This window comes from Microcaecilia unicolor, chromosome 4 (genome assembly GCF_901765095.1).
Source record: "Microcaecilia unicolor chromosome 4, aMicUni1.1, whole genome shotgun sequence".
Classification (NCBI taxonomy): domain Eukaryota; kingdom Metazoa; phylum Chordata; class Amphibia; order Gymnophiona; family Siphonopidae; genus Microcaecilia; species Microcaecilia unicolor.
Genome location: NC_044034.1, coordinates 77,850,233 through 77,862,524, shown reverse-complemented (window position 1 = coordinate 77,862,524; position 12,292 = coordinate 77,850,233). Strand labels below are relative to the sequence as shown.

Here is a 12,292-nt window from a genome sequence, read left to right as displayed (position 1 = left end):
GCTTTTGCAGTGTTCATAATTCCAGAATATTTCAGGATATTTGGCATGGGTGCACCAGTACTATGTAAATAATAACTGAAATGAATTTTTGGAATTAAGCCCAGCTCCATGGTTGTATTAGTATAGTCACTCGTATGCCTATACCAGTCATTTATTTGCCTCATGCCACTAGCAATAGTCAAAAATCGTATGCTTAGGAGTCCCAGCCCCCCATACTCCACTGGTATACTTAAGGATGAAATTGGGAGGCGAGCTTTTTTACCTTTCCAAAGGAACTTTTGTATATGTTGATTCAACAGCCGCTCATCCCTACCTCTCAAATATAATGGGACTGTTTGGAATGTATATATCCATCGTGGGGCAACACTCATATTAAACAGTGCAATCCTCCCCAATAAAGACACAGGGAGTGCGCTCCAAGCCTGTAACTTCAGTTTAGTTTCACCAAGCAGTTTTTGCAGGTTAAGTTCGTATAATTGGGTAAGGTCTGCAGGGATGCGCACTCCTAAATATTTAATAAAATTCTTTTCCCATATGAGGGGGAATTTATTTTTCCATCCCTGGCGTTCCCCCTGTACCACCTCCAGAGCATACGACTTAGATAAATTTAACTTAAAGCCCGAAATCCGGCCAAATTTCTCTATTTCTTTTAACAACGCTTCCATGGAGCTAGGCGGATCCGTTATTGTTAACAATAGGTCGTCAGCAAAGGCCAACACCTTTACAGTCTGGCCCGCCACCGACACCCCTGTGATACTTCCTTGGCTCATTAATGTACGCAATAGTGGTTCCAGGAATATCACAAATAAGGCTGGGGATAGGGGACATCCCTGCCTAGTTCCCCTCGTAATCTCAAACTCTTCTCCCCTTATCCCATTTACAAGCACACTTGCCCCTGGTTTACTGTAAAGTGTTTTAACTGCCTGAACAAACCAACCTTGTATCCCCATCGCGTTCATAGTTTGAAATAAGTATCCCCATCCCACCCTGTCGAACGCCTTTTCGGCATCCATACTCACTACTACTGATGGTTCCCTCCTATCTTGGCAACTCGACATTGCCAACAACAAGCGTCGGACATTATGTGTTGCCTGCCTATTTCGCACAAATCCAACTTGTTCTGTATTAATCAGTTTTGGTAGATACTGTGCTAATCTTTTTGCAAGTATCCCTGCCAGCATTTTCGTATCAACATTTATTAGTGATATTGGTCTAAAGTCCTCAGCTCTATTCAATGGCTTTCCTGGTTTAGGTATCAACGTAACTAAAGCCGAGTTTGCATATGCCGGAAATACCCCTTTCTCTATCACCTCTTCATAATATTCCAGCAATGCTACTTGTGCCTCCTGGGGTAATGTTTTATAATATTCCCCTGTATAGCCATCAGGGCCTGGTGCAGAGCGCTGCTTTAATCCCTTAATTGCCTGTTGTAGCTCAGTTAAATTCAGCGGGGCATTAAGGACGGCCACTTCTTCAGGTGACAGTGTGGAAAGACCCGCCTTTGTTAGGTAGTCTTGTACTAAGCTGCCGTTTGGGGATGCCTCAGACGAGTAGAGTGAGGCATAATACCTGGTAAATATTTGCCCTATTTCTTTTTGTTTTACTGTAAGTCTGCCTCCCTCATCCTGTAGAGCAGCCACCACCCGGGGTCCCCCCCAGTTCTTTATTACCCTAGTCAATAAACGCCCTGTCCTATTCCCAAAACGCTGCAGCTTGTATTTATAATAAATCGCTGATTTAGTCTCATTTTCATGAAGTAAAGTGTTCAGAGTAGTCTGCGCCACTTTCAAGTTCTCTAAATTTTGTGGTGTGGGTCTATGCAGATGGGTACGCTTAGCTTTAGTCAGTTGCTTCTCCAACTGCAGTATGGCTGCAGCTCGGCGCTTCTTTCTTAAATTACAGTAAGCAATGATATCCCCTCTAAGGACTGCCTTTGATGCAGACCAGTACAAAGTCGGGTCTGCCAGTGCATGTGCCCCATTATGTGTTGCATATTCCTCCCATCTTTTTGCCAGGTATTCCTGAAAGTGGGGTTCATTATGAAGGTATGCTGGATATCTCCACCCTGCCCCCCCAACATTATCTCCAGGCGCCTCTAATTCTATCCACACCATGGCATGGTCTGATATCTCCTCCGGCCCTATACAAGCTGCCCTCACCTGGGAAAACATAGACCTCTCTATTAATATATAATCTAATCTCGCTAAGGTACCATGAGCCCTTGATCTATGTGTATAGTCTCGCTCGCCGGGATGTAACACCCTCCACACATCTACTAAGTTCAGAGTTTTTACAAACATTGGCATTTCCCTTGCTCTTTGCCCAGAGTAGTGCATGGAATCCGGATTTGAGGTGTCGTCTGTTGGGTCTAAAATTAAATTAAAATCCCCAAGAGCTAAAATCTTCTCTATTTTGTACTGAAGACATCTACTCCCCAGATCCCGAAAAAAAACTCGATCATGCTCATTTGGGCCATATATTCCTACCAGTAAAAATTCCATACCTTGTACCCATACCCGTAATATAATGGATCTACCCTGCTTCCCTTTCTCCTCCACAGATACCTTACACGCTAATCCTTTTCGGAAAAGTACTGCTACTCCTCCCTTCCTCCCCTTAGCAGCCACCGCATAGCATTCTCCCACCCACGATCTCTGTAATTTTGTGTGTTCCTCATCACTAAGGCGTGTTTCTTGCAGACAGGCAATATCAGCTCGGTGTCTTTTAAGGGCCGTCAAAATTTTATTCCTTTTTATAGGGGATGTAATACCCCCTACATTCCATGTTATCACTCTAAGTGGCATGTCTGTAGATTATCTCTAATCTTCTATTTTTGGACTTATCTTGTGTATTTATAAAACCATTACTTTCTGAGTCCCTACTTGTCTTCCTCATAGCTACTCCGTGTATTGTGTTGTTAACAAGGCCCCAGCAGTTATCATATACATCGGGCTTCCCCTTTTCCTCCAATTCCCCTCCCCCCTCCCATCCCTTTAACTTCCCAACTATGCAATCACCCCTTTCCATCCCCTAGTCAAACCAGGTGATGAAACTGTGACCCCAGTAACCACTCGAGACCCCGCACTCCACAGGTTGTTATACATATTTACTCATACATAACTTACACGCCCCACCTCCGCAAGGCGCTCCTTTGACTTTCAATTAAGTCCAGGTCAAACAGCGTCCAACACCTTATTCTCTATTAAGTACTTTTTGGCGTCTGCCACTTTAGGAAATGCTTGCCATTTATCTTGCACAAAAATTGATAACTGGGCTGGGTATTGCAGTCTAAAACGGATTTTCTTCTGTGCCAAGGACGCACATATAACATGGAATTGTTTCCGTTTTTCTTGCACAATGGTAGAGTAATCCTGAAATATCAATATATTCCTGTTATTATGTTTTAAAGTATCTCTTTTGAGTTTAAAGCCTTGGAGTATTTCAATCTTATGGCGGTAGTTTAGTATCTTCGCGATGACCACACGTGGTCGGTTTCGATCTTCCATTCTTCGGCCCACGCGGTGCGCCCTTTCTATCACAATTGGCCCCATTGTGTCCGTTAGGGCTAGTTCCTTAGATAGCCACGTTTCTAACCACGTTTCGAGATTGCGCTCAGGTAGTGCCTCGTCCAGGCCTACAATACGTATATTATTCCTGCGCGCTCGATTTTCGTGGTCATCTAATAAGCTCCTCTGCTCCTCTAGTTGTTGGCGCAAACTTGCCATATCTGGGCCATACGTTCGGGAGTCATCCTCAACCGCCGAAACCCTGGTCTCCAGATCGCTCACCCGGATCCCCAACCCATCCAGCGCTGTCTGGTAGGTTTCCAGTTTATTGTTCAGCGCTATCCACTTCGGTTCCCAGGCCCTCTCGATCGCTTGTGTTAGTTGCGATAGTTGGGAGTCTGTAAATGAGGGCCCTGGCGCCATTAGCTCTTCAGCCATCTTGGCCTCTCCGCTACTCACTTTATTCTTATCTTTCTTCGTGGTTTTTTGCGCCATTGCAGCGAGCGGGGACTTAAGGTATTTTTCCATATACTGGAAACGGATTGCAGAAGCCGAACGCGTGATAATTAATCTTTAGTGGAGTCGGGGTCTCGGAGCCTCGGGAGCGCGTTGCTTCCTAGCTCATGACGTCACCGGAAGTCCCTGAGCGCTATTTTATAAACAGCACTTATCACAGAGCACCCTTTATAGAATAGCACTGTGCACTAATTTTTCCTAGCACCTATTTTTTGGCGTCATTTACTGAATCTGGCCCTAAATACTTCTAAACTAGCAATTTCAACTATTGGAAATACAGTGCACTCCATTTAAGTGCACGTCGGATAAGCGCATGCTCTAACTGCATGCCGTACTGTTTTTGGCACCATCAATTTCTATGGGGACAAACTTCAGTTTAGCGCACCACTGATAAGTGCAAGATTCGCTTATATGCATGGTTCAAGATAGCTCCTCTGCAGGAAAGATTCCACATAAGCGGAATCTACACTAAGCAATTTACACTATCGAACAAAATCATACAATATGAATAAAATATACTCACACCCACAAATTAAAATTCAATCTAATTTAGTCATCTTCAAACAGAAGATGACAAATTCATCCATAAAATAAACATGACATACCTAAGTCACAGTTTTTAAGAAAGGCATATAATTCTAGCCCAAACCTGGAATATAGTACTTTCAGCTTACCTGTATTTTAACTGTAGGAGAACTCTTTCTGGTGTCAAACATCTACCTGCAAATACCTCTGGAAAAGAGACTTCCATAGCTGCAAGCTTCCAGACTATCCACCTGTAGTGGTTGTAAACCCAGGCAGCAGAAATCAACTTTGGATCTACACCAGGTGTGTCGCATAATGCCCTGTTAGAACAGTTTAAAATGTATTACTTTTCTGTGTATTCATTTTTAACAACTATTTCAAAACTTAGTTGACCGATTTGCGTTTAGGGTTTTTGAAAGCTATTCTTGCCTAGCTACTCTGGTGCTGTTTTGAAATCCTAATCTGACAAGAAATGAACATTCACTCTAGATTCATTCTGTTATTGCTCACACTAAAAGAAAACAGAAAACTTCAAATTAACTCTTGACTAACTAAGGTCCCCTTTTACTAAGCCGCGGTAGGTTCTACGTGTGCCCAACGCACGCCAAAACGGACTTACTGGCCAACTACCGCATGCCTCGTGGTAATTTCATTTTTGGCATGCACCCGCCCACTACATGCGTCTGAAAAATAATTTTTATTTGCGGATACGTGCAGGTCCTTACCTCTAGGTCTATGGCTGACGGTAAGGGCAGACATCCAAAATGGATGCGCGGCAATTTTGATTTTGCCACATGTCCATTTTCAGCAAAAATTTAATAAAGGCATTTTTGGTACATGTGCTGAAAAATATTTCTGCGCGCGCCCAAAACCCGCACCTACACTACCACAAGCCACTTTTTACCGTGGCTTAGTAAAAGGAGCCCTAAATGAGAGAGGCAGTTTCACCCTGGGAATTACTAATGCTGGATTAAATATATGTGAATAGAGCTTTGCAGTCCATATCACAATTAAACTTTAATAGAAAAACAGAGACTGTTCCACATTTAAGCCTGCAGTACTGTATTAATGAATATATAAGTATGTGTGTGTAATAACAGTTCATGTAAATCTGGCTGCTGTTACACTGATATGAAACAAAAAAGTGAGGAGAATGAATGAGGATACCAAGAAAATTGTTTATTCGCATAAAAAATGACCCAACACGGCCGTGTTTCGGCCCAAAGGCCTGTCTCAGGGGTCTTTATAACCTCAGGTAGTCTGATGTGAAACGTGCACTGAGAAAAATAGTGTAGCAGAACCCTCTTGGGTCTCTTCTCCTCTGAAAATTTTTTTTAATATTAACGTTTGCAAACGGCTCTTACGAGAGGAGTATAACAGGCTATTTCCTGGTTAATATTAAAAAAAATTTTCAGAGGAGAGGAGACCCAAGAGGGTTCTGCTACACTATTTTTCTCAGAGTGCACGTTTCACATCAGACTACCTGAGGTTATAAAGACCCCTGAGACAGGCCTTTGGGCCGAAACACGGCCGTGTTGGGTCATTTTTTATGCGAATAAACAATTTTCTTGGTATCCTCATTCATTCTCCTCACTTTTTTGTTTCATATCTCACGGTTTCGTGAGGGTTTTTACCTCCTTTTTGTTTTTCCTGTTGTTACACTGAACCACATCAGAATCCCCTGCCTAACATCCAAATAAATAAATAACATTAACATGTGCAGATCACAAATGAGTCTCCCTAACAGTGGCAGAAACAACCCCCTAGGGAATAATCTTCAAGGCCAGCTGATTCCAAACTGGAAAAGAAATGACCAAAGCATTGCTCCCACCTACTATGGACGATAGACAAATCTTTTCCACCTGCACACTAAAGGCCTTATGAATACCTGAAATGGGCAGTTTGTCCCCTGGAATAGAAGCAAAAAAAGCTTGCAAATGCTCCTCCAACCACAGCCCCAAGGCCTCTCCATTTAAACTCTGGGCATAATGCTTGAGCTGAGAATATGTGAAGAGAGACCCCCCCTCCCCCACTCTAGGCCGAGCTGGCAAGTCCAACAAAGATTTCAACAAACAGGTCTGTGTAAGCACATGCTCCAATAAAACTATACCCTTGGTTTCCCAATGAGCGAAGACTCGGTTATCCATGCCTGGTAAAAATTCTAGATTCCCCTGAATAGGTAGTAGATCAGTTATGGTCAGAACCCCACCAAACATGTCAGAAGATATCTTACACCTCCTGTAATTGATGAAGAACACTTCTACCCCAACATCTCAGAAGCTGTTTGAAGAGCACCTGAACTTGCTCCTTCTCACACGGTCCTCCCCCTACCACTTACAACCCCACTCTTCTCCCATTAGATAATTTGGCTGCAGCATGGTTCTCTAAAATTAATACTTTCTGTCAGGCCTTCACCCTCTCAGTTCCTTCGCTGTGGCTCCGCAACCTACCACACCCCTGGCCACTGTCTCACATGCGGTCTATCTTTCGCTGTCACCTGCATGTCCTCTCACGGAATCCTCTCTCCTTTCTGTTTCTACATCCCTCTCTGCCACTGGTCTTCCTTCAATCTCCCTTCCGGCCAGTATGTTCTAAGATTGGATCACACCTCCTCTCTCGATCCCTGGCCTGCTCCTCTTGCCAGTCATTTGTTTCCTGTTCTCTCTCCTCTACTTCTTTCTGTATTTCAATCTAGCCTCTCGTTCAATCAGTTCCCTTCCTCCTGGAAACATAAGTTGGTCCGACCTATATTGGAAGAAACCCCATGTTGACCCTCTGTCCCATCTAATTTTCGTCCAATCTGTGCTTTTTCTCCAAAATCCTAGCGAAGATTGTCAAGCTGGATGGAGACAATTTCCTTGAGAATATCAACACACTCCATCCATATCAATCTGGCTTCCATCACCATCACAGTAATGAAACCCTATTCTTACCTCTTTATGACACTATCCATATCACCCTCAATCAGCACTATTCTGTTATCGTTGTTTCATTGGATCTCTCCTCCACCTTAGACATGGTAGTTCATTCCCTTCTCCTGTGCAGACTCTGTTCCATCGGCATAACCGGTACAGTTCTTAATTGGTTTAGATAGATTCCTAAAGGACAAGTCCATAGACCGCTATTAAATGGACTTGGAAAAATTCCGCATTTTTAGGTATAACTTGTCTGGAATGTTTTTACGTTTGGGGAGCGTGCCAGGTGCCCTTGACCTGGATTGGCCACTGTCGGTGACAGGATGCTGGGCTAGATGGACCTTTGGTCTTTCCCAGTATGGCACTACTTATGTATTTATGATTAACTCTCAGGACGTTCAATTGTCTCACGGTGCCACCCTATCCTCCTCATTCCCTGTCACCCAGGGTGTTTCCCAGGAATCCACACTCACTCCCTTCCTTTTCAATACTTTCATCTCCCCCTCCCAACTCTTACACAAGAACAAGGCTGCTTTACGTTTTTGTTATGCAGATGACCTTCAGGTACTTATCAGGGTCACAGACCCTGCTATGGCTCTTTCCACCATTAACTCCTGTGTCAGTCACATCTCTTCCTGGCTTAAGAAGAAACACTTATTCCTTAATATCTCTAAAAATATGAATCCATTTCCTTCCCCACCACCCACTTGATGGCCATCTTCTTCCTTATTCAGATACCATCAAAATTCTGGACGTGATCTTTGATTCTAAGTAGTCATTTAAGCACCAAATAGATTCCGTTTTTCATTACACATTTTTTGCATTTCAATGCATTTGCCCTCTCCGTCCTTTTCTGGACTCCTCTCCTTTGCAAGCTTCTTCTCTCTGTTGTTATATCCCAATTAGACTACTGTAATCCTCTTTATGCAGGTCTCCCTCTCTATTCCATAAAACACCTACAACTCATTCAATCCACCATTGTAAAATTCTGCACTCTACCCACTGATTTTAATCATGTCACTTCCCTTCTTCGTTCTGATCACTGGCTCTCTGTTTCTGTCTGGTCTTTAAGTCGAGCCTTCTATCTGCACCCTCCTACCTTCACTGAGCCCTCATCCCTTATAGCCCAGCTTGCCCTCTTTGTTCTTCAGATACTAATCTCCTTCTCGTGCCCTCTCTCCCATCCTTTCGCTTAATCATCACCCCTTCAGCTTCTTAGGCTCCTCCCTTTGGAACTCTCTTCCTGCAGCTCTATGCTTGGAGACATCTTACTCCAAATAGAAGAATCTTAAGACTCATCTCTTTACATAGGCCTTTGGCTGACTTGCAGTGTGTGATGTCACTGTGTCTTCCCCCTCCTGTTTCTCTACACCAGAATTTGAATTTCATTGCATACCACACAGGAGCCATGCATAGATCTTGTGCAGTATATCAAGCACTTGGAAATAATGAATTGAAATGGTATGGAGTAAAAGAAAAAAAAAAAAAACAGCCTTATAAAGAAGGAGTGTATGATCCTGGCCATGATAAATCCAATCATGCAGGACTGGTTACACAATTTAAAATTAGGCAAGCCAAGACTCTGTAAAGAAGAGCTTTTAAATGGAATGTCCGAGTAAAAAAGTGCAGGCATCTTTTACACCAAAAACTATAAAAATAAGCAATGGGAGAGAGATAAATAAGATGCTAATGAGGCAAAAAAAAAAAAAAAAAAAAAGAATGACGTAGAAAAATTCTTAAAAACATCAGCTTTTCTATAATCAGCACTACCTCCTAAATACATTTTATTTTTCTTTAAATATCTTTTAGCTTTTTGAGCTCTGGAATTTGAACTCAAAAACGTTTAAAGTGCTAACACAACTTTTCAGATTTTCCATGGTGCTTCTTTTCTTTCCTATTTGGTATCAAAATGACATCATGAACCAGCTTTGTTGGAACCGTACTTTATATATAAAGGGTAATTTTATAAGAGGGCAAGCAGACTCCTACTTAGGTGCTAATTTTATAGACACACAGGTGCCTACGGGCCCCGTTTACTAAGCAGTGCTAAGGGCAAATTAGCGTTTTTAGCATGTGCTAATGATTAGCACACGCTGAACACTAAGTCATTCGTGGGAACATATGGGTGACCAACATTTAGCGCGGCTTAGTATACATGGTCCTACGTGTTTTTATAAAATACTACCATAGCAGAAACTGTACCCACATTGCAGGTACAGACACTTACAACTCCTTGAGAGCAAGTATACATGTCTGCGCCTGTATTATTTAAGTGCGTGTATAAATTATTGCATTATATAATATACCTGTGTATTTGTAAACTCCACCCCTATATACTCCTACCAGCAAAAGTATGTGCAATAATGTCAATTCATACACTTTTATGGCATTTGAAATTTAGAACAGACCACATACTTATGAAAATGACTTTCTAAAACTACTCCCTTTAAAGAAGATGTCTTCCTAGCCTCTACTTAAGACATTTTTTTTGTATTAAAGTAAAATACTTGGCATTACTGCCTACAAGTGGGTCTTCTCTTTAGTTTTTATTTCAAGGGCCTTCATAACTTTCTGTTTATGTAATTCTTGTGTTTTCCCCTTTTTTTTCCCTTCATTTTTCATAGATTGGTGCTGTGACTCTAAAAGAACGTGTCTTTTGAGCAGACTTAAGTTCATCCTTTAAGCGTGCTTTAAAGCATGATTTTGTCCAAACTTGATTACTGTAATCCACTATATCTGGGACTTTCGCAGTTCAGTATCAAACCATTACAGCTTGATCTGAATGCTGCTGCTTGTTTACTGACAGGCACCATATCACATTACACTTCACCTAAAATCATTGCACTGGCTGCCTATTCAGTTTTGGATTAGATTTATATTTTAACACTGATACACAAGACCCTCCAGAGTGATGCCTATTATTAATTGTCATCTGTTTTGAAAATCTGCAGACCAAGTAGATTTCTATTGCCACCTGAGTGAAAAAAAATCTTCCTATTTCCCTTAGGGTTGACAGATATAGTGGAATTGTTTTCTCAGGCGTTTGGCTTGCTGTCCTAAATTGTTCTATCACAGATACTGTAGAAGGCTGGCTGTGCAAGCTGTTTGTTCCATTTCTTGTTAGTCTTTTAATCTATTTTACTTATGTTTTTTTGGGTGCCGTTAGTCTTTATTTTATTGCTGATTTTAGTATATTGTGTATATACTATTGTATGATACCTAGTTCGACGGGTGGAATATAAAATGCTTTAAAATAGTGAGAGAAGATAAGCAAGAATTGTAAAAAAATCAAATCCTAAGGATCTGAATGGGAATATCACAATGAATAAGTGTGAACTTAATGATTTGTTTCCATACAAATTATGAAAAACTACTATTAGTGTTGCTTTCAGTCAATGATTCTTAGATGTAGCCAATGGCTTTCTGCAGCCATTGAAGTACCTATCAATAGGATCTCACTGATTGAGTTATTGGTCTCCCAGATCAAATTGCTGCTGCTTCTGTGGCTCCATGCAGTAGCTATATTCTTGTGTTATTTTTTCCTCCATATAATCAGTGTTGAAATATGAGCATGGCATGGCTCAGCCTTACCAAGAACTACATGGAGGCATAGAAGTGGAAGTCCTACAGAGAGCCATATGGAGGGATCTGGCACATAGAAAGCTAAACAGTGCAGTTTGCAAAGCACCAACAAAATGAGAAAGCAGGAAAGTGCAGGCCGATGCACACTTCCCGCCCTCTCAACTGCTGCCCAGCTCTTCTATCCTTGGTTGGAAGGAAGAAGATTTGGAATGGAAAGGTTTGAACTGGGGTGTGCATAAATAGAGAGGATGGTTATATTAGAAGGGGCTGGAGACATGTATGTGTAAAAGATGGATTGAAGGGAAAAGAGAGAGTATATTAGAAGGGGCTGGAGACATGTATGTGTGAAAGGTGGATTGAAGGGAAAAAAGAGAGTACTGGAAAGTGGTGGGAGTGGGGTGGGGGAGCTAAGTGAATGCTTCAACAGAAAAGTTGCTAACATAGCCACCGGCAAGAATTGGTGACCTAACTCTGATGTTACCATAATATTTTCTTTTGTAAGACCCTTGCTTTAATTTGTGATCTTTGTAAGTGGGCAGAAGAAGATGAAAAAGTGTGAACAAATGTTACTAAATGACTTCTACCACACAAATATCTGCTATTCTAATTGAAAGCACATCATGTGTTTGTGTGTGTGGAAGAAAAGGCACACAACCCCCCCCCCCCCCCAACACATACAGGAAAAAATATCTCCCATTAAACAGCACTCAAGTAGCTTATCTTACCAGTCATTACCTGTAAAATTCTTCTTTTCCAGCCTTGCCATTATTGGTAGGTATAAGCAACCCTCCATCAGCCAACTGTATTCCATGTCCAAGCTGTAGACAATCATTAGGGAAATAATCCCAACAATTAAACTGGAAGGACTCTGCATTTTCACTGCTGACCATTGTGCTGTGCTTAACAAATCCATATTTGTGCAACTGTCAAAAAATTGAGAGATACAGATATGAGAAAATGAATACAATCAAAGGGCAAGATATGAATCACAGGCCTACAGTTATTTTCATATACAGTTTTACTTACACTATATTAAATGAATCCTAAACTTAAAAACAAATGAAGATTACTATGAATTAGCTATAATAAGTCATCTCACTCCATGTAACACACAGTTCATTCGCTCAACTGTTTGTCTACTCCTACTCAGGCTGCCAGTGATACAGACTGCAGGCCAGGATCAAAAAGTGAGAGCATGTTCAGTGGCATAATGGGCACCAGCAGACAGCAGCTCAGTGGCATAACGTA

The 12,292-nt window shown here is 41.7% G+C and overlaps 1 protein-coding gene across 1 annotated transcript in view; it reads right to left on the bottom strand.

The window, feature by feature from the left end:
- BRCA2 (BRCA2 DNA repair associated) overlaps nt 1-12,292 on the bottom strand; it is a 147,597-nt gene that overhangs the window by 68,070 nt on the left and 67,235 nt on the right. Inside the window, 2 exon segments of the mRNA XM_030202403.1 lie at nt 4,697-4,867; nt 11,780-11,967. Of these exon segments, the coding sequence (XP_030058263.1) occupies nt 4,697-4,867; nt 11,780-11,967 (359 nt within the window).